This window comes from Schistocerca americana, chromosome 2 (genome assembly GCF_021461395.2).
Source record: "Schistocerca americana isolate TAMUIC-IGC-003095 chromosome 2, iqSchAmer2.1, whole genome shotgun sequence".
In the NCBI taxonomy this organism is placed as follows: Eukaryota; Metazoa; Arthropoda; class Insecta; order Orthoptera; family Acrididae; genus Schistocerca; species Schistocerca americana.
This window is the reverse complement of record NC_060120.1, coordinates 738,063,345-738,086,628: the sequence shown is the minus strand read 5'-3', so window position 1 is coordinate 738,086,628 and position 23,284 is coordinate 738,063,345. Positions and strand designations below refer to the sequence as shown.

General features: G+C 39.6%; 1 protein-coding gene and 1 non-coding gene across 8 annotated transcripts in view; both read left to right on the top strand.

The window, feature by feature from the left end:
* Positions 1 to 23,284, top strand: part of LOC124594806 (serologically defined colon cancer antigen 8 homolog) — a 232,612-nt gene that overhangs the window by 23,917 nt on the left and 185,411 nt on the right. For all 7 annotated transcript variants that reach the window (XR_006978156.1, XM_047133238.1, XM_047133239.1 and 4 more), the window contains exons 4-6: positions 1,065 to 1,223; positions 14,867 to 15,108; positions 17,377 to 17,515. Coding sequence is in view for 6 of the 7 variants with exons in the window: in XM_047133238.1 (XP_046989194.1) it covers positions 1,065 to 1,223; positions 14,867 to 15,108; positions 17,377 to 17,515 (540 nt within the window). In the remaining variant the exon portion in view is untranslated. The remainder of the gene's footprint in view (positions 1 to 1,064; positions 1,224 to 14,866; positions 15,109 to 17,376; positions 17,516 to 23,284) is intronic.
* On the top strand, positions 11,260 to 11,333 carry Trnat-ugu. Its single transcript has one exon. It is a non-coding gene; the product is annotated as a tRNA-Thr (tRNA).

The following is a 23,284-nucleotide window of genomic DNA, read 5'->3' as shown; positions in this document are numbered from 1 at the left end:
TCTTCAGGTGTTGTGAGTTTTGCGTACGTGTACATGCTGCCTGGACTCCAAACAGACTGTGAACTGTTGTTGGCCTCACGCCACAATTTATAGCAGAATTCGGGTCCTGACAACCGCTGTGCCCGTTTTTGCAGCTCTGGTGAATGTGATGGCTGGCGAGATTTTAATAAATCGAATGCCGAACCCCAGGTGCTCCTTAAATTGAAATTTCTGTGCCTGTTTATAAGGTTTTCTGACTTTTTTATTCTGATAGAATCCTTAATTTTGTTGTCCCAGAAAATTGGCATTTCACCATGATACTGGTCTGATCTTTTGTCATTTCATGATTATATTTGAGGCAGTGCTCATCAACAGCTGATTTGCTTGATTATTTTGTTCGGGTGTGTCATTGACCATCCGTACATCTCTTCTTAACTGTTCTGGAATGCGATACACACCCATCTTGTGGAGTCCTAGATAGTCTTTAACATTACAAATAATACTTTTTATCTTAATTAAGGGAGGGAAATACTCTAGATGCTGTATTTCCTGGAATATCAGTGTGAGCTGACAGAAACGAAAGAGCATCAAACACTATAGTGGACATCAGGAATCAGACTTGGCTATAAATAGTGGTGTGAGACCAACAATAGTTCACAGTCTGGTTGGAGTCCAGGCACTGAGCACACGTAACAGCAAAACTTGCATTGCCAGAGGAAGATGGCAGATTTGGTCGTTGAAATATCCTACAGATAATGGAAACAACAACTTGACAGAACACCCAGAGCACACTATTAATTTGCACATTTGCTGATGGTGTGGATGTGTACCAAGTTACTTTGACATCCAACCATCTCTTTTAGATGCTTTGCTTTTTGTGACAGGCATAGTATATTTCCCTGGTAAGGAACCTAACATTACATACATCCATAGTGGTATTTGTTGCCCACCTGCCGAAAACTGGAATCCATTTATGTGTCTTAAAGGTTTTTTTCAACATGTGACGTGTAGCTTAAAGAAATTAAATCACATACTTGCTATTAAAAGTAACCAGTCATGTTATGATCACTCGTGTTTCTACTTAGGAAGAACTGTCAAACCTGATTGGCAGAGTAAAAGACGTGATATCAGAAAATGAAGGACTACATGAGAAAGAGAAATCTGGTTTGCTGAAATCAGTATTTGAATCTTTTGAAAGTGGGGAAGATGAAGATGATGACGATGCTGATACATCAGATGAAAAGGTGAAAATTTTATTACTTCGTCTCTTAATTCTCTGTACTGCCTTATGGGCCAGTCTTATCTCCTCTTCTTTTTCTCTGTCATTTACATTTCCGAATAACTTCTAATTCTTCTTCACATTTCTGCTAGCTTTATAAATTTATATTCTTGTCTTCTATTTCTTTTTATTTGTTCATGATTATTTGCTATTTTGTGTTAGGACAAACATTGTTCTTAACGCTTTCTTCCAAAAGAAATCAAACAGAAAATGGACTATGAAAGGACTGAGTGGAAGTAAAAATGAAGTAAGAAAACAATAAACAAATTGTACCGGGTGTGGCAGGCCTGAACCATTTTGAAATTTAATTTGATCATAGCCTTGCAAGATGCATAGTAAAAATCAGGCAGGAAATGAGCAATGTACATTGTGTGAATTTATTCAATTAGGCTGGAATTTAGCAGTGTAGATTATTAGAATTTATTTAATTTTAGGGAAGTACACCAGGTAAATGAAGCATCTTTATTTCAGAACATTGACTGTTATAGAGGGTGTACCAAGAGTAATAGTCAGTATTCAGGGATATGACAGGAACAATCATTTGAAGCAAAAAAGGCTATTAAAAATGGGCTGTAAAATGCATACTTTAAGTGGTATGAGCACCTATTCATTTTCAGTACTGTGAAACAAATCTCTTCATTGCAAGCTCTTTGCTTTCCATCTTTTGAGAGGTGGTAGTAGGGACCAAAACAAGAAATAATTGTCCACTGAACACAGACTCTAATGTTCATCTATGCATATTTGTCCATCTTCACTGTTGTGAAATGCATCTCTTCTATTGTTCAAGTGCTCTCTTAAGATAAGCAGTTTAGAGTCCACAAATACTAGACTCTTTCTGATACCAGTGACCATTCATGTCACAGCCCCAAATATTGACCATTCCTGCTGGGACACCCTGTATAGATAGAGATGAAAGGAGCAATTATTAACAGATATACTTAGGCAGATGGAAAAGATTTTGCAGCTAGAAAGAAAGTAAAATAAACTCTTGTATGTAACAAGAAAACTCGATAGTGTAAATGATAGTAGGAACATGAGTGAATTGGTGAAGCAATTCAAGAGATAATGGAAATAGTAAAGGTAACAACTCAGCATATAGTTAAGGCATTGAGTCACCGTTTGTCGCATAAACAACACTGAGAATGTTGTAGTGCTTTCGGGTGAATTTTTCCTCTGAGCTGATAGAATATGTACCTGAACACCTACATACACACACAAATGGCTATGTTGTGCTGGTGGGCTACATGGTACTAGTACTGCCACTCAACTGGGCTGATGGATGTGTCAGGTGGGGATGGAGAGCAGGGGGGGACTGTAATTGGGGAAGAGAAGAGAGTTTTGGGGAATGGTGGCTGATGTCTGGGAGGGAGAGGCACCAGTCGCATGGGATAGGTATGTGGCACTGGTGAGCTCACTCTGGTCATATCGTAGACTAGGGGAGTTACGGGCAACAACTAATGACATGGAGAACTGGACTGAGAGTGGGGGAAGGACGTAGAAAGAGGGAGATTGCAGGTAGGAGGATGTGAGAATTCAGGTTGGGAGAAGTTAGGGTCATGAGGCTAAAGTAGAGGTGGGTGTGGGACAAGGACTGTTGGAAATTGAAGGTCAGAAGGATTACAGAATTGAAGGGTGTATTGCAAGAATAATTTCCATCCATGTAACTCAAAGTGCTGGTGTTTGGTGGTGGTGGTGGTTGGGGGGGGGGGGGGGGGATGGGGGGGGGGGGAAGGTTCCAGATGACATGAATTGTATTATGTTTTGCCACAGGGTGATCCATTCTACTCTTGGCCACAGTTTGGCTGTGGCCATTCATTAATTGCTGTAGAGTTGGTTTATGATATGACTGATTTCATAGGTGGCCCTGCCTCTGATGGCATAAGATATGCCTGTAATGGGACTGAAGCAGGATGTGCTGGGTGAATGCATTAGACAGGTCAAAGAGCTAGGCGTAGATGTTGCATAATGATGGACTGGGATGTTTCATAGATTGGGTGGGTGGTGTAATACTACTTTGGGAGATGTGGGAAGGCTTGTAGGTAGGATGTTCCTGACCATGATAGGTAGTCAAACCCTGCTGAAGGCTATGGATTAATTATTCCTGTCTGGGGTGATACTGAGTGATGAAGGGGTGTTGCTCCTTGGCAGTTCGTATATGTAGTAGTGATCCGAGGATTAGGGGCATGTGTTTTTATAAATGAGTATATGCAGGTGGATATATATACTGGTAGCTCTGAAGATGGATTTTTCAGAAATCTTAACAATATCCTCTGTCTTGTTTATGTGCCTATCGACGCTCAACGTCTCAGCTATACAGTGGGTTGTTCCTTTTACTCTTTCCATTAGTTATGTTCTTTCAAAGAATTTTCCATTACAGTATTAAAACTGTTCAGAAAGGTCTTCTGAGAAGCTACAGTGAGCAATTTTGTAAGAGAAACAATGGAAAACAATAACAGTGACAAGAAAACAAAACAGAAACTTGTCTTGTTAATCACCACCTTTCATCTGTTATGTCAGATGGCAAGTAACTTACAATTGGGAGCAAATCGTACAAGCATTCCAAGATTCCCTTAAACATTCATATATTGTAAGAGAGGGATCAGAACCACAGAAAGTTAATAATTGAAATAATGATGTGCCAGAAGCTATCCCAGGTAAGTTGTACAAAGTCATCAAACTTATGAAGAAAAGGAAGGCACCTGAAGATGAGTATTTTTCACCAAGAATGCTTAAAGTTGAAGGCAGATTATTACTAAAAGAACTTGCAAAACTGTTTATAGAATGTCTGTGGAGGAAGACAATTCTTCAAGGATAGAACAATGCTGTAATTATTCTATGTCACAATAAAAGAGACAAATGAGACTTAAGTAGATATATCGCATTCTCCCTGGAATACTCAAGATATTTAAATAAAAGAAGAAGGAAGAGGTGGGGGGCACGGGGGGGGGGGGGGGGGGGGGGTGTAGTAGTCAGTCCAGTCACATAGGGAAAGAAAAACACCCCCATTATATTTTAATCCGGCAAAGGAACACGCAGGCTTTGGAAGTTAACGGAGCACAATGGATAATTTTTGCAAATCGTATAGGAGATTATAGAATGGAATATTGGCTACTACTGTAGATTTTGGTTCAGTTTCAACAATATCTACACTCCAGTCTTTAAGAAGTGTAAAATTGATTCAAACCATGTCAGTATATTTAAGAATGTATGTATCCTTTATACTTCATCAAGATAGCAAAAAATTTTAAAGATATCGGACAAGAGGATTTCATATCACTGTTCTCAGCAGTCCAAGAGGAAGTTTTCAAATCTTTAGACTCTGAAAAAGTAGGGAACGTGTGTTATTCAAACTTATCTAAACCACCCCCACCTTGATAGTAAGATTGTATCGTTTGTCTCTATTGCAGATAAACTACAACAGCAGCAGTTTTAAAGTAGTCCTGAAAATTAGTTCAAATAAGACTAAAGTAATATGCTATGAACACAGAAAATTAACAATGAAGTCAGAGAACTAGATATTTAGTGTAGTAGAAAACAGCCACTGGGAAAGCTGTGCAGGAAGGAAACAGAAGAGGTAAAATTACCTGAAGTACTTTTAGTAAACTATATAGTTTCAAGACGGATGGTCCGGTGTGTGTCTAAAGAAAACTTCACAATTTTTGTGTGTTACTGGTTTTAACTTGTAAAAATGGGGCATGAACGTACAGTGCAGAAGTTGTTAAAAACTCAGGGTTGCTTATTTAGCAGTGAAAATATACAGATTATGTAATTATGACTGCAGTAGAAATGAAATGGAAGTGAGTGGAACATGTAACTAGGTGCATGAATAGTAGATGGACCATGGAAGTTCTGTCTTGTATTCCGAGAGATAATAAAAATGAAAGAGAAAAACATAATCAAAGGGGGGAGAGTAGTAAACATGTAGGAAAAAATTGGATGTTTGCAGTTAAGACTGAAATGTTGAAAAAATCTGGAGGAGCCAGCAGTGTATGTCAAATGACTGTTATTTCTATTAGTATCTGATGTCCCACATTTTTACTGAGTGTGACTTAGTTTCAATTTACATATTGTGATAAATTATTAAGTTTTACCAGGTAAAAATAAAGTAACATATTTCATTACAAATATGAATAGTGTACCATACTGTTTCTCCACCATCCGTATGTAGTTAAATGAATGCTTTATCTCTGATGATGTTAAATTTTGTACATATGCTACTGCATCTGCAACACACAAAAATAACACTATCTTCCCTTTTTCTGTTGCTACTTTAACTACTCTTCTTCATTTTTAAACATTCATCGAGTTATTGTAGCCGTGTGAGAAATGCTGCTTGATTTTGTTTGGACTGTTATGTGTGTGATGTAGGCATTTATTACTGTAATGGAGACAGTGTGTGTCCTCCTGAGGGCTTAACAGGGTAATGTTAAAATCTGAAGCACAGACAGAATACTTGTACTTTTCACTGAACCTAACTAGGGAATTCATTCATAACTACAGGACAAAAATATGGAAACACTACAAGACATGTGTGCCTGAACGTAAATGCAGATGCTAACAAAGCCTGCAGGTTGCACTGTTGTATTTGACCACAAACAGCATCTGTGCAATGTCCTCAATATGTTGCAAATGTCAGTCATCAGAACAGTATTCTGTGTTACAGTAGATACACCAAACAGCTGTTTATAATGAGTAATCTTTATTTACATTTATGATAAACTGTTTTGGCTTAATCGCCATTTTCAAGTACGTCTAGTTGATGGACGTCCATATTGCTTTGTTAGTGGACTGTTTTGTAACTGTCACTGCTTTAATAAGATCGTAAATGTTGTTTTCAAGATGTCGAAATTAAATGTTAGTTACAACATGACAGTAGTTTGACAGTTCCAATATTAACAATGCTACATGTTTGCAATAGTGGAACTGTTAAACTGCTGTCACATCGTATCTAACAATTAATTTCAACATCTTGACAACAACATTTATGATCTTATTAAAGCAGTGACAGTTACAAAACAGTCCACTAACGACGCAATATGGATGTCACATCAATCTAGACGTACTTGAAAGTGGCTATTAAGCCGAAACAGTCTCCCGTAAATTATGCAAATAAAGATTACTCATTATAAGCAGCTATTTGGTGTATCTACTGTAACAATCATGTTGTTATCAGACATATAATATGCTGCTGGCCCTAAAGAAGATGAAAAAAAAAATTGTTGAGAATATTCTGTGTAGTTGTCAGTGCATTATGTCAGAACTAAGTGAATTCAAAATGTGGACAAATTGTTGGTGCTCGTGTGCTGGATGCCTCTGTAACCAAGGCAGCTGAAGTGTTGAGTGTTTCAGGAGGGACAATACTGAAGATTTAAACGAAACACCTGGAAAGCAGGAAAACATCATGTGTTAAGTCACAACATGGATGAAAGTGTGTATCGAGTGATTGAGACAGGAGGTTATGGAAAAGGATTGTGATGAAAAATAAGATGAGTTGACTGCAGCTGCAAAATTGAATGTCACACTCGTGAACCCTGTCAGTGCCAAAATAACATTAAGGGAGTTCTGTAAGTTGGGAATTGCAGGGTGAGCTGGCATTCCAAAACCACACATCAGTAATGCAAATGCAGGAAAACTTGGTGCCAAAGCCATAAAACCTGGACTATGGAGCAGTTGAAGAAAGTCATTTTGTCAGATGAGTCTTGTTTCACACTGTTTTCAACGTGTAGCCATGTTTACATCCCAAGAGTGAAACGTGGCAAGGGTCTGGTGATGCTCTGGGCAGCTGTATCATGGTATTCCATGGGCCCCATGGTTATTCTGAAACATCATGTTACTGCCTAAGATTGTGTGACAATTTTAGTTGATCAGGTCTATCCCATGGTACAACGTTTGTTTCCCAGTGATGATGCTGTGTTGCAGGGCCCCATACACACAGCTGACATCATCTGCAACTGGTTTTGTGAGTACAACGATGAATTACCTCATCTCCCCTGGCCACCGCAGTCATGAGATCTGAATAATATTGAGCTGTTGTGGTCTACTTTGGAAAGAAGGATGCATGATCACTATCTGCCTCCATCATCCTTACCCAAACGTCCCAGTATTTTACTGGAAGTATGGTATAAGATTCCCTAGAAAACCATACGACACGTATTTTTACTGATTCTTAACTGACTGTAAGCTGTTTGAATGCCAAATGGTTTCCAACACCATGTTTTTGGTGTTTCGATATTTTTGTCCACCTCCTGTACAATCGATTGGTTGTGCCATGACGCTTTTTGGTCTATTTTTTTCAGGGACCAGGGCTTTTAACCCTCTTTCTTGCCGTTTGCAACATCCAACAGTGGCAGTTTGGGGTCTACTGGCTGCACGATATATACAATGTGCCACAAGCTCCTAACCATTACAAGCTGCAAACTGCTGCACTGATTTCTGGAAGAAATCACATGACATCAGTAAAATGATGCATTAATGCACAAATAACATAAATCTCATCATTGAATTCTTTGCAGATTAAGTCTCACGTTGGTCTTGCTTACTCCCTGTTCCATCATAATGCAGCGCTGTGAATGGTGCATACTGCACTTGACTTCAGGCTGAAAGGTGTATGCAAAAATTTGTTGTTTATAAAGTTCATCCAGTGGCAACCATGTTATTTGTACTCAAATGAAAGTACTTGGAATTAATTGCCAGTATTATGTGCAGTTTGGTTCCACTGTAAGCTAGCAAGACACTTTGTTAGCTGTAGATGGCTTCTTCTGCATAACTACCACAAAGTAACAAACTCCAAACCTCATTTTCCATAGCATTTTTCTAGGTTTTAGGGTTCATCATGTTGTAAAATGATTGACCAACATTTCAGCGGTGATTTCAAGTAACCTGTATCAAGCTATGTAACACATCCGAGGTAATAACAATGCAGCCTTAACCCAGGTATAATTTCTTCACTCCTGCCCTTATTATTTCTTAGAAAAAGAGTAAGTAAAACTTGTCATATGATTGGACAGTGGGAGCAGTAGGAAGGGAGCTGATGTTCTTTATTGATTTTATTTTAAGACAGAAATTTATTGGCCCACATTGTGAGTTGTTGCATTTCTGTTACTCATGAGGTTACTTGCAGTAGTGGCCCAAACATTGGTGCATCATTTTATAACAAAATGCTGTCTTCAACCCCGAAGAATTTCATGGAGTACTTTTTTCCAGTTAATTTTCTGGTTCCAAATAAGACATTTTCATTCTGATAAATACAATCAATATTACTTATTAATCAACAATGTTAAATTAACTAACATAAGCAACTAAATATATTTTAACAATTCAGCAGCTAAATCATTCAACAGATCTTTTAAACATGTTCTTTTTGGCTTGTTTATGTAACTATCCAAGGTGTCACACTTGGTCTTACTACATTTGTTTTCAATTCAAATATCTTTCCTGGCATCCAAGAGGTTTTTCATGAATTGTATTGCATAGAAGTATGTTTTTTAGATTTTTGAGGTTCAGTAATTACGATAAAGCTCATATTAATGAATTAAATGTATGTATTTATTCTCTTTTGACAATTACTGATAAAATTTGGGAGAAGTACGCAAATTTGGCAGAGAGATCTCTCTCATATAACTTGCTGTCAAACTGTAAACAAGACAGTAGAAACAAGCAGCACTTCTTGCTCACCACCATCTGCACATTGATGATAACTAAAATCTAAGGTGTTGTGGTTGTGCGCTTTAAGTCATCCAGCCAGTTACAAAATTCTGATTGGAGCATCGAGCACTGTCATTTTAGTAAAGCAGGAACATCTTATTCGCTGAGTTTTTGCATGCTGATTTAGTTCTGAGAAAAGATTAATGTATTCCATGATGCGCTCCTTCACTGAAACATTGAATAACTGTTCCGACATTTGTGAAAGGAGCTATTGCCATATGAGCAGAACATGTGGCAGCCCATATTGTACCACTCATTTTCATCACTCAGAATAGAATCAATGTCATCTTTAATTTTGCCTAAAAAAAAAGACGACAAACTTCATTTAAGTGATAGGGATTATTCATATTGTACACTTGTTACTGTGCTAGTTTGTAGGACACAGTACCACTAAAAAACATTGGCAGAAAAATATATTAATTATAATCTCATAAATGTATCATATCTACTCTAACAATTACAGAATATTACAAGAAGTAGCATGATTACATGGAAATGAGCATCAGACCCTTTAGTTCTTTGTGATAACTACAAGTACACATATGTCAAACAAATACTGAATTTTCTAAGGAAAGTTCTGGCTGAAGCTAAGTAATTTAGGAGTAAAGGAGACCACTCACCAAGCAGCAGAAGCATTGCAATGCTGGGATTGCTTTTCAGTAGGCAGACTGGGTGGGGTTTTTATTGGATTGAGTGGTCAGAGGAAGATCGTGGCAGGAACCTAGAGAAGGGATTGGGGATGGGTAGCTAGTGTCTTGGAGGGAGGCAGCAAGTGTGCGGGATAGAAATGCAGGAGGGAGGGGTGGCAGGTATACGGGCTAGGCATATGACACACAGGCGCCGGAGCTGGTGGGGTATGGTACACAAAGAAGATGATGTGGAGGCATGGATAGGAAGGGGGATGATAGGAAGGGGAAATTGTTAGGAAGGGTGTAGGGACAGTGGGTTAGCAGAGACTGAGGCCAGGCCTCTGATAGAATATAAGATGAGCCTGTGACAGGACTGGGGTAAGATGTGCTGGCTGGCTGAATTGGGGACATATTTCACCTGGGTCTTCCGCAGGTGTGTGACCCCTGTGGCAAGAGATTGGGAGTGGGAAAAACATATGTGACAGTATGCCACTTTAGGAGGGGTGGGAAGGGTATTGGTTAAGATAACTCTTTTTTACACACATGATGATAGATAATCAAAGCCCTAGCAAAGGTATGAGATATGGTTCTGTTGTTCCAGTCTGGGGTGATACTGGGTTACGAGAAAGGGTGGGAGGGGAGGGGGATTGCTGCACCTTTTCAGTTGATTCTTGGCAGTGGTGGGAGCATTATGAGTGTGTGAGGTTATGGCATGAGAAATCTGTTTGTGGACAAGATTTCTGGGGTAGTGTCTATCTGGTAAGTCCTTTGTGAGACCTTGAGCATATTGGGCAGAGTAATTATTATCATTGCAGATATGTCTTACATTTGTGGCCAGGCTCTATGGGGGTGTTTTTTGATGGGGAAGGGATGACAGCTGTCAAAATGCAGGTACTGTTGGTAATTTGTGGATTTAATATGGACAGAAGTGTGGAGGGAGCCATCAGAGAAATGGAGTTCAACATCCAGGAATGTGGCACTTTGAGGTGAGCAGGACCATGTGAAGCAGATGGGAGAGAAAGTGTTGAGGTTATGGAGGAATGAGGACTGTCTTCTTATGAAGATAGTGACTGTTCCCGAAAGAACAGAATACTGTTGGTGACCGTGCAGCTTTTCCCTGGAATAAATGATGACTAACTGAAAACCCTCAGCTGCCGACAGGTGTTGTTGATATACTTCGATGTGGACAGTTGAAAATGTGTGCCCCGACTGGGACTCGATCCCGGGATCTCCTGCTTACATGGCAGATGCTCTATCCATCTGAGCCACCGAGGACGCAGATGAATAGCGCGACTGCAGAGACTTATCCCTTGCACTGTCCACATCGAGGTATATCAACAACACCTGTCGGCAGCTGAGGGTTTTCAGTTAGTCATCATTTATTCCAGGGAAAAGCTGCACGGTCATCAACAGTATTCTGTTCTTTCGAGAACAGTCACTATCTTCATATATAGTTAAAAGGCTACCCAACCATTGACCTTCATCTGTGCAAATGCGCACAGGTTGCCCAAACTCTTACGGGAATCGCCAAAGCTTGCGCGAGTAATGAGTGGATGGGCAAATGTCTGTAATGCACATTACATATGTAGAATTGTGGACAGTTGGGAGTGTGAGTCTCACGGGAAGCGTGCAAGGGGTAAGTCCCTGCAGTCACGCTATTCATCTGTGTCCTCGGTGGCTCAGGTGGATAGAGCGTCTGCCATGTAAGCAGGAGATCCCGGGTTCGAGTCCCGGTCGGGGCACACATTTTCAACTGTCCACATCGAGGTATATCAACAACACCTGTCGGCAGCTGAGGGTTTTCAGTTAGTCATCATTTATTCCAGGACTGTCTTCATTCTGGGTACAGATTGTGACGATATCATCGACAACCAGACAAGGAGTCAAGGGAGATTAGGAAGATTTCCTCTAGATGGCCTATAAACATGTTGGCACAGGACGGTGCCATGTGTGTTCACATGATTGTGCCATGTGCTTGTTTACATATCTTCCCCTCAAAGGAGAAGTAGTAGTGTATGAGGGTATAGTTGGTAAGGTGTGTCAGGAATAAGGTAGTGGGTCTGGAGTCTGAAGGATATTGGGATAGGTAATGTTTGATTGTGGCAAGACCATGGGGTGAGGGATGTTGGTGTGTATTGAAGCGGCATCATCAGTGACAGGTAAGGGTCCAGGTGGTAATGGTGTGTCAGTGGTCGAGAGTTGGTGAAGGAAGGGGTTTGCATCTTTGATATGAGAGGCAATTTGGGTAATATCGTGGAGGTGTCAGTCAGCAAGAATGGAGATTTTTTTTCACTAGGATCATAGCAATCCGCTGCAACATAGCGTCCAGGTTTGTTTGATTTGTGGATTTTGGTAAGCATGTTGAAGATAGGTGTGTGGGTGGTTATTAGGGTAAGGAGTGAGATGGACTCAAGGGAGAGGCTTTGGGATGAGCCTAATGACTTCAGTAGGGCCTGGAGGTTGTGTTGCACTTCTGGGATAGGACGACTCTGGCAGAACTTACAGGTGGAGAACTCAGACAGTTGCCAGAAGCCTAATGTCAGGTAGTTACTGTCTGTCTGCAGAAAGGATGGTTATGTCAGGTTCTGTTCTGAGGTTGTGAATGGTTGTCCTATCTTATGTTGAGAGGCTTATGTTTTGGGGAAGGGACCTGGAAAAGGGTGGTGAGGTAAAGAATTCCTGGAAGGTGACTGGGTAGCAGAAGGCAAGGTTCAGTCTTGGGTTTAGGTTGGCTTTGGTTGGAGAGATTGTTAGTAAAGAAATGTTTACACTGTAGGAGAATAAGTATTCGGTGAATCCATCATGGGTAAAATTGGTTATGGGGCTGAAGATGAGGCATTTGGATAGGACTGAAACTTCTGTATAATTGAGGTTTTTGCCGAGAAGGTTAACAACACTGTCTGGGGTTGTTTGAGTTCTGCATTTTGTGGAGTGTTTGGAGGCTGTGGTAAATTGGGAATGTCAGCAAGGCAGGATCAAGATGCTATGAGAGGTTGATGAGGGGGTTCGTTGTGTTTAGCAGGATAGGTGGTGATGGGTACTGTTGCTCCAAGATGGAATAGGATTTAAACAATTTTGACTGGCCTTGATCTACTGACCCACTCTCCTACATGCTACCAAACAGTTTCCCTTTCCTCTGTCCTTTCACCCCCTTCCAATCCATGACTCCGTGTCACCTTCTTCATACGCTACAACTCACCTGCTCTTGTACTGCGTGTCACATGCCTACCCCTGCACCTTTCACCCTTCCCTCCCACATTCCTATCCTGCATACCTTCATACCTCTGAGCCACTAGCTATGTGTCTCCAACCTTTCATCCTTGTTCCTGCCTCTTTTTCCCTGTATCCACCTCACTTGACCCAATCCCCCACTCCCTACCCCACCCCATTCCACCTACCAAATTTTAATCCTACAAGGTGTACAACTTTGCTTCTGCCGTTTGCTGATAGGTGGCGACAATGGTAAGTAGCGGTCGAAAGAAACAGTTCACAGACTTCAGGCAGTTAGCTTGGACCTCGGTCAACATAAACTCATTCAAACATTAGTCGAACTGTGTCATCATTATAAAGTTGTTTTTGATTGAAAATGTCAGTTTACGAGCCTAATTCTCGTCTTTTGCGGGAGGTGTTACTGTTTTGTTTTAATATGAAGAAAATGGTGGCTTAGACTCATCAAATGCTCCCAAATACATAATGGTAAGGACGCTATTCGTAAAAGAACGTATTGTGAGTGGTTTCAATACTTCAAGAACGGTGAGTTTAACGTTGTAGACCGGATTAATGGTGGAAGAGAGAATGTTTTCGAAGATGCAGAATTGGAGGCATTGCTGAGTGAAGACTCGCATCAAACTCAAGAAGAATTGGCACGATTAGTGGGAGTGACACAGCAAGACATTTCAAAATGTCTCAAGGCAATGAGCATGATTCAGAAAGAAGGAACTTGGGTCCTGTGTGAGCTGAATCCGAGAGATGTTGAACGGTGTTTGTGTGTTTCTGAACAGTTGCTTCAATGGCAAAAACAGAAGGGATTTCTGCATTGCATTGTGACCGGGAATGAAAAATGGGTTCATTACGATAACTGTAAATGCAAAAAATCATGGGGATATCCTGGCCATGCTTCCATGTCGATGACCAAACCGAATATTCACGGCTCCAAGATCATGCTCTGCATTTGGTGGGACCAGCTCGGTGTCATGTACTATGAGATGTTAAAACCAAGTGAAACAATCACAGGTGCTCATTATAAAATGCAATTAATGTGTTTCAGAACAGCATTAAAAGACAAACGGCCGCTATACAGCGAGAGGCACGATAAAGTGATTTTGCAGCACGACAGTGCTCGACCCCACATTGCAAAAGAGGTCAAAACGTAATTGGAAACATTAAAATGGGAAGTCCTACCCCATCAGCCATATTCTCCAGACATTTCTCCCTCTGACCATCACCTGTTTAGATCAATGGCACATGGCCTGGCTGACCATGAAGAAGTCACAAATTGGATCGATTCATGGATCGCTTCAAAAGATGAACAATTTTTTCGACACGGGATTCGTGCACTGCCCGAAAGAAGGGAGAAAGTAGTGGCCATTGATGGAAAATACTTTGAATGATACATGTGTAACCAATTTGTTTCATTAAAGTTTCAAATGTTGGGGAAAAATGGCAGAAGCAAAGTTGTACACCTTGTAGCATTATGTGTCCAGCTGGCACAACGTAGGCGCATAGGTAGAGTGTGCACGTGAGAGGGGGGGGGGGGGGGGGGTGGAGGGTCAGGGGTCGCACTTGCACTCTTTAGCTCATCAAGATACTTCTTCCAAAACCTATCAAAGTTTTCATTCAGCATTGTGTGTGCCTGCCGATGACTGAATACTTCTGCTGTTTAGTGAGTGATCCCCTTTACTCATAAATTAAATACTGAATTCTGATGGGAGATTAGTTGCATGACCTGTAAAAGGTGTCTCATGGCCTCGCTTCTACAACATAAATTTGTGAAAACAACATTGTAGACTCCATAGGACACACATTGCTGTGGCTTAAAGAACTATAGCAAATGTTCAGTTCTTCACAAATTGTTATCAGCCTTAACTTTTGTTGCATCCCTAGTGACACTGATGGTGAGAATTTGAACCCACAGGAAATGAGAGGGTCATCATGCATTGCCTTTTATGTGTTTCTGTTACATCTTGTGTTGACACCTATTATATTTATATAATTTTTATATTACTAGCCCTAAGAGAGTAAAAGAGGGTTTTATAACACTTCATTTGCCTTTCAGAAGGAAAAGAAAAAAATGCAGCTAGCTAAGAAGAAGCGTCTGGAAGGACCTAGCATAGTGTTTGAATCAAGAATAAGTGAACTGGAGGCACAACTTACACAAACAAAAATTGATCTTAGAAAGGCACTGGAAGAAGTTGACATGTATAAGAAGAAACTGGCTGATGTGCAGTCTCATTCATACGATGGAAGTTCCATTCCAAATATTGAAACTTACAAACATCAAATTGAAATTTTACAAAGGTAGGAAGTAGTGTATTTTTAATGCATCTTTAGCAATGTAAGTGCATACAGAAGATAATACTTCAATTTTTTATTTCCATGAAATGTAGAATATTTTATGAGGACAAACCATGAGAAATGGACAGAATGAACTTAATTATGATTTTCATGCAGGTGATGTTTTCATCATGAATATTAAGCCAGTATAATTATAAATTTTGTCTTTTGGAGGATCATCCATTAATGTTAAGTGTCTTCAGTTCAGCTTGAACATACATTTTTCAGTAACACAGTTGTTATTAATTGATACTACTGTCTTTGAAGATTGCAGTAGCAGCAGCATAAGGTATATAATTAATAAGACACCTACAGTTCAATCAGAATGATGTAAAATGTAAATAATTAAAATTACAGTGTATCTGTAATTGTCTAGTTTGCCAAAGCTGAGCATAAACATAGACAACTGTAGTGGAGCGTTAAACATTTTGTGTTATCTGCAGAAAGGAATAATTTATAAGAGTGGCCAACCTTTGTAAATTTGATTTAAATATTGTGAAATTGCTATATATCATGACATTAGCCGGCTAAAACACTGAATTATGGCTGTAAGAGAAACCGACAGCACATAAACACGAAATGGGAGTGCTGGACAAGGTAATGTTCGTCTCTCCCATATTGGAGTGGTTGGCTGTTGAATGTTATCTCAGGTGTTGGCTCGGTGGTGGAGAACTGCTAAGTGAGTGCTTTTGTCTGCTGGCACTATTTGCAGATGACTGTTGTACCATGGGCTGTGTTCATGTGTTCCTTTCGATAATCCTTCAATTTCAAAGTACACATCACTACATAGAAGGTACCCGCTTACTGCCAATAAATCATCTTTTGCTTTTGCTTTGTATTGTATTACATTGGTGGATGATTTCAGGTGAGATGCTGTATAAATGAGTCACATTCCAAAGTGCATTATCCACCACTGTATCACATGATTATCTGATGATGATCTAGGACATCACTTGGCATAGTTGACAATTTCAGATTTCTCATATTTTCGACAGTGGCTACTTCCCCTTTCTTTCCTTTTGCCTTAGAAAACACATTTTTAAAATTTAAAATTGTGTGTTACCACATGTTTACATTAGAATTTTAGTGGACAATTACAGAAATTTCATTTATTTTAATAAAAAATTAAGATTAGTGGTAAAGTACTACTTACTAAGTGGCAGCAGGAGAACACACATATAAAAAAAGGCTTTAGTATGAAACCTTTTGGGAGAAGGGTAAGGAAAAGGGGTGAAGGAAAAGGACTGGAGAGGTTTAGGAAAAGGGGCAGAGTTTGGAAAGGTCACCCAGAACCCCGGGTCAGGGGAGATGTACTGGACGGGATAAGAAGGAAAGCCTGGTTGTTGGGGACTGCACTGGATGAGATTTGAAAACCTGAGAGCTTAAGGTGGAAGACAGGTTAATATGCAAGGCAGAGATTACTGCTAAAGGATCATGAATGAGTTAATACGAATGAAAAGCTAAGTGCATTATATGTAGTAGAGATGGGAGAGGAAAGGTGAAAAATAGATGGTTCTGAAAATGAAAGCTATAGAAACTAAACAGAGTGAATAAAGGAGTAGTTACTTAGAAGCAATGCTGAGATGGAAGAAATTAAAGTAAATTAAGGCCAGGTGGGTGGCAAGAACCAAGGACATGTTGTAGCGCTAGTTTCCACGTACGGAGTTCTGAGAAACTGGTGTCTGGGGGAAGCATCCGAATGGCGTGTATGGTGATTGCCATTCATCCTGACTGATAAGATTGGTGGTAGTCATGCTGATGTAAACAGCCGAACAGTGTTTACATAACATCTGGTATATGATGTTTTGTTTCATAGGTGGCTCTCCATTTGATAGTGTATGTTTTGCCAGTTACAGGTCTGATACAGGTGGTGGTAGGAGGGTGCAAAAGGCAAGTCTTTCAGTGGGGACAATCACAGGGTTTGGAGCCATGGAGTAGGGAGATGGGTGCAGAGGGAGCACAGGGTCTGTCAAGAGTATCGTGGAGATTGGGAGGGCGACAGAAAGATGTTGTGTGATCTCAGAAAGAATGGATCTCATCTCAGGGAATGATTTTAGGGAGTTATGATCTTGTTGAAGTAGCTGATTAATACATTCAGGATTAATAGTAACACTAATTGTGTATTATTCAAATAATGTATGTTACTTATTGAAGTATTCTTTTAATATTTTATGTATTTCATGACTTGTGACAATAAAGCTAATTATTTTATTTTCATGACAATTTTTTTAGGGAAAAGGAAGAACTTAAAGATAATATGGCTAAATTGAATATGGCTGTTGCTCAGATCAGAGAAAAAGAAGCTGATGCAACTCACAAGGCCAAGAGGACGTTAGATGTTGCTGACCAAGCAGAATTTGAGAAAGCTCAGGTTCGTTTATTATGATTTAACTCCCTGCTGCAGAATTACGGAGGAGAATGAGATAGAATCATGATATGACAGATAGCCTCGTGAAATGGCTTAAAAATATTGCTATCTCGTCTAATTACTACTTTTTGTATTTTGCTCTCTGAAATTGAGTAGATTTAAGTGTAAATCTTGTAGTGAGTAGTTAATATGTGAAAGTACATGTAAATGTATAGACAGCAAGTATTTTTCTACTGTAATTAATGTCACCAGCAAATGTGGATTCATTTATTGAAGCACTATGTTCAAAACTGCCCATAGTGTTTTATGCTTTTTTGACAAGGGGTTGTTTATCAAAATAGTGACAACACATCAGACGTTACAATTTTGTACCTGCTTTAGTCCATAAATCACGTGTGATACGCTGCAGAATTGTTGCATTAAATTCATGAATTTTTTGCAGTGAAATTCTGTACCATTTGTCATATAGTGCAGCACATATTTTGGAAGGAAATCTGCATCAAGTTCACTACTCTGAAATTTTCCAGTGATGCTCATTGTTTCTCTAGTTGAGTGACTGGAGGCACCGGGGGACATTCTTAAATTTATCTACATTTTCTGAAACCACACCGAAACAGTTTAGCAGTACAAATTCAGACATTGTCATCTACGAAGACATTGTGCTTGTTAACGTACAATATCTATGTTATTGGGTGCACTTGGTCCTCTAAAATGTCCACACAACCTTTGCTGTAAACAACATGAAGAGTGACTTCTATTGTAAACAGTAGTGGGTCCTGTCACATTTTATCAGCACCAAATTAGCTAAGCTAATCTATTGTTGATGGTGCTCAGAGCTCCAGCTAAACATATTTGGTGTGTTCACTTTGTTTCTCACTGTATTTGCTACAGTGGAAATTATTGGAGATTCTTCTTGTGTTCTGATGTCTTGTTATTGTTAAATAAGATTTAACTATTTTTGACATGCTCAACAAATTATCAGTATTAAATTTACTTGCTGTAATGAAGCTTACTTCAACCGTTTGCCTTTGGTGTAATTTTAAGTTGTTCCAGTTTTCTATTTAACTCATTCATCTCTCGTTCTCCTCCTTATTACTTGTAAGACACAAATATTCTTCTGATTGTTCTAAAAACTTCCTAAATTTGTACTCTGTATCAAAAATTTCCCATCATCATTTTGGGCACAACTATGCTTGTCAAACTCTCTCATTACTTAGCTGAATGCAAAGAAAAGGGGCTGTCTGAGGTGTTTATAAGCAAAACATGAGTTGGGAGTCACACACACACACACACACACACACACACACACAGATCATGAGATTACTCACTTGAAGTAATATGATTACTTCATTGTTTCAAGTCTCTGCCTTAGTACTCTTGAAATTCTTGTTATTATCTGCTTGTAGCAGGTAAATTTACATGCATGGCATTGTTAGCAATGTATAAATTATTTACAGTTACATATTACAAACATTTTATAATATGGCACAATTACTGGACTTGTTTTGTACATTATGTTTTATATTATACAAATGTTTGAGTCATTTTTTAAAAGCAACCCATATCAACATCTTAACTTGGGCAATAAATTACGAGACACACTCCTTTGACATAGAGGCTTTTTGCTGTTTAAGTTAATCTTCTGTTAACCATGTGAAAGTCTTTTTGAGCCTTGTATCATGGTTATGAATTTCCATGTTCCTGTTTTGACCTTTGTTTCTTCTTTCAGTAGCATAATGTTTCTATAATGTACATGGCATAAACTTTGAGAATATTGAGTCAAGTGAATAAGCTTTTGCAAGATGTTCCTTGTTTTACTTTTGCTATGATCCTCAATGCCCTCTTCTGCATTATGGAAACCCTTTTCGTAACCTTTCACGTAACCCCACACAAAAAAGTGCATGGGTTAGGTCAAGAGAGTGTGGAGGCCACGACATGAATTGCTGATTGTCAACTCTACTTTGACAGATCCATCAGTTCCTCAGTTTCCTGTTTAAGAATTTACATACATTGTGATCCAATGGTGTGGAGCACCATCCTGTTGGTAGTTGAAGTCCATAATCGATCTCCAGTCACGGCAATAGCCAATTTACCACAATTCAGTGGTCTACGTGCCAAACTCACCTGCAGGCATTCAGCCATTTCTTCACTCACTGCAGGCCGACCCCTTGATTTCCTCATGCAGAGGTATCCTGAAACCTTAAACTGTGCATCCCATTGGCGCCTGGTGAATCTTTTCTGAAGCGTCGTTACACTGTTGTGGCAGACTGACGTGAATACATTTCAGGTATAACATACACTTTCTTTATGCTTGTCGCCATCTTGCCTGACTTCTCATTGCTGTGGTTTTGTGGCAAAAATCTAAAGTACAGCTGCAGTGATACAAAAATTTTTGAGTTTTCTTTATGGGTGTCTTTAGGATGTCAGAATTAAGGTACAATTTTTATTTTTTTATTTTGATTTATTTATTTATTTATTTATTTTTCAGACGTCATCAACATGCTGCTTCCATGAAAATTGGTCATCTATGTATAAGCCCAAAAATTTACATTCCAAACAGGTTTATGACAGAATTTCATCAGTCACAATATTTTGACTATTTAGACCACTTGGTTTAAAGTGAAGAATAATTAGTTTTTTCTATGTTAACTTTGAGGTTCTCTCTTTCAAAGCGAGCTCTAATGTTTTCAGTAAAGTTTTGAATCTCCTTAACTAGACTGGACCACTGTGGGCACAACAGATAGACACCAGATGTGTCAGCAGCATACATAGTAATCAAGTACTTAATATCTATAGAACATGAGAAGTCATTAATGTAACACATAAACAGAAATGGACCTAAAATGGATGCCTAAGGAACACCAAAATGTATATTACTTTGGGATTAAAGGAGGCCATTCATAAAGCGGGAGCATTGAGTTGTTGATGGGCACATTCAAAAGAAAGAAAACATACTGGCTTTCAGAGTTATCCTTTGACAAGCTAGATCATCATCATCATCATCATCATCATCAAGACTGATTATGCCTTTCAGCGTTCAGTCTGGAGCATAGCCCCCCTTATAAAATTCCTCCATGATCCCCTATTCAGTGCTAACATTGGTGCCTCTTCTGAATCCAGGTACCTTCTCCTCGGTCTGCCCCGACTCCTCCTACCCTCTACTGCTGAACCCATGAGTCTCGTGGGTAACCTTGCTTCTCCCATGCGTGTAACATGACCCCACCATCTAAGCCTGTTCGCCCTGACTGCTACATCTATAGAGCTCATTCCCAGTTTTTCTTTGATTTCCTCATTGTGGACACCCTCCTGCCATTGTTCCCATCTACTAGTACCTGCAATCATCCTAGCTACTTTCATATCCGTAACCTCAACCTTATTGATAAGGTAACCTGAATCCACCCAGCTTTCACTGCCATACAACAAAGTTGGTCGAAAGATTGAATGGTGCACAGATAACTTAGTCTTGGTACTGACTTCCTTCTTGCAGAAGAGAGTAGATCGTAGCTGAGCGCTCACTGCATTAGCCTTGCTACACCTCGCTTCCAGTTCTTTCACTATGTTGCCATCCTGTGAGAATATGCATCCTAAGTACTTGAAACCGTCCACCTGTTCTAACTTTGTTCCTCCTATTTGGCACTCAATCTGTTTATATTTCTTTCCCACTGACATTACTTTCGTTTTGGAGATGCTAATCTTCATACCATAGTCCTTACATTTCTGATCTAGCTCTGAAATATTACTCTGCAAACCTTCAATCGAATCTGCCATCACAACTAAGTCATCTGCATATGCAAGACTGCTTATTTTGTGTTCACATATCTTAATCTCACCCAGCCAGTTTATTGTTTTCAACATATGATCCATAAATAATATGAACAACAGTGGAGACAGGTTGCAGCCTTGTCTTACCCCTGAAACTACTCTGAACCATGAACTCAGTTTACCGTCAACTCTAACTGCTGCCTGACTATCCATGTAAAGACCTTTAATTGCTTGCAAAAGTTTGCCTCCTATTCCATAATCTCGTAGAACAGACAATAACTTCCTCCTAGGAACCCGGTCATATGCCTTTTCTAGATCTATAAAGCATAGATACAATTCCCTGTTCCACTCATAACACTTCTCCATTATTTGTCGTAAGCTAAAGACCTGGTCCTGACAACCTCTAAGAGGCCTAAACCCACACTGATTTTCATCCAATTGCTCCTCAACTAATACTCGCACTTTCCTTTCAACAATACCTGAGAAGATTTTACCCACAACGCTGATTAAAGAGATACCTCTGTAGTTGTTACAATCTTTTCTGTTTCCATGTTTGAAGATTGGTGTGATTACTGCTTTTGTCCAGTCTGATGGAACCTGTCCCGACTCCCAGGCCATTTCAATTATCCTGTGTAGCCATTTAAGACCTGACATTCCACTGTACTTGATGAGTTCCGACTTAATTTCATCCACCCCAGCTGCTTTATTGCACTGCAATCTATTGACCATTTTCTCCACTTCCTCAAACGTGATCCTATTTCCATCATCATTCCTATCCCATTCTACCTCGAAATCTGAAACATTACTGATCGTATTTTCACCTACATTGAGCAACTCTTCAAAATATTCCCTCCATCTGCCCAAGGCATCCACAGGATTCACCAGCAGTTTTCCTGACCTGTCCAAAATACTTGTCATTTCCTTCTTACCTCCCTTTCGAAGACTGCTAATTACACTCCAGAATGGTTTTCCAGCAGCTTGACCCAAAGTCTCCAACCTGTTTCCAAAGTCTTCCCAAGATTTGTTCTTGGATGCTGCAATTATCTGTTTGGCTTTGTTTCTTTCTTCAACATAACTTTCTCTGTCTACCTGAGTTCTAGTATGTAGCCATTTTTTATACGCCTTCTTTTTCCTTTTACAGGCTGCCTTGACTGTGTCATTCCACCAAGCTGTTTGCTTCCTCCTACTTTTACACACTACTGTTCCAAGACATTCTTTAGCCACTTCTAGTACTGTGTCCCTGTACCTTGTCCATTCCTTTTCCAATGACTGTAATTGACTACATTCAACTAACTGGTACCTTTCTGAGATCGCTGTTATGTACTTGTGCCTGATTTCCTTATCCTGAAGTTTCTCCACTCTTATCCTCCTACATATGGACCTGACCTCCTGCACTTTCGGCCTCGCAATCCCAATTTCACTGCAGATTAAATAATGATCAGTGTCATCAAAGAGTCCCCTGAATACACGTGTGTCCCTCACAGCCTTCCTGAATTCCTGATCTGTTATTATATAGTCAATGACAGATCTGGTTCCCCTGCCTTCCCAAGTATACCGGTGAATGTTCTTATGTTTAAAAAAGGAGTTTGTGATTACTAAGCCCATACTGGCACAGAAATCCAAGAGTTGCTGCCCGTTCCTGTTGGCCTCCATATCCTCTCCAAATTTACCCATAACCTATTCATACCCTTCTGTTCGATTTCCAGTCCTGGCGTTAAAATCACCCATGAGCAGAACACTATCCTTGTCCTTTACTCTAACAACTACATCACTGAGTGCCTCATAAAAACTATCCATCTTATCTTGATCAGTCCCTTCACAATGCGAATATACTGACACAATCCTAATTTTCTTGCTAGACACTGTCAAATCTAGAGTGGAAAAAAAATCCCACACAATCACAGGTGTGTTTATTTTACTCTAGCTCATCAAGGGATAACTCTGAAAGCTAGCAAGTTCTTCTTCTTTTGTGTTAGCCTGCTTTTTGGTGAGTGTCTCCTTTAATCCTAA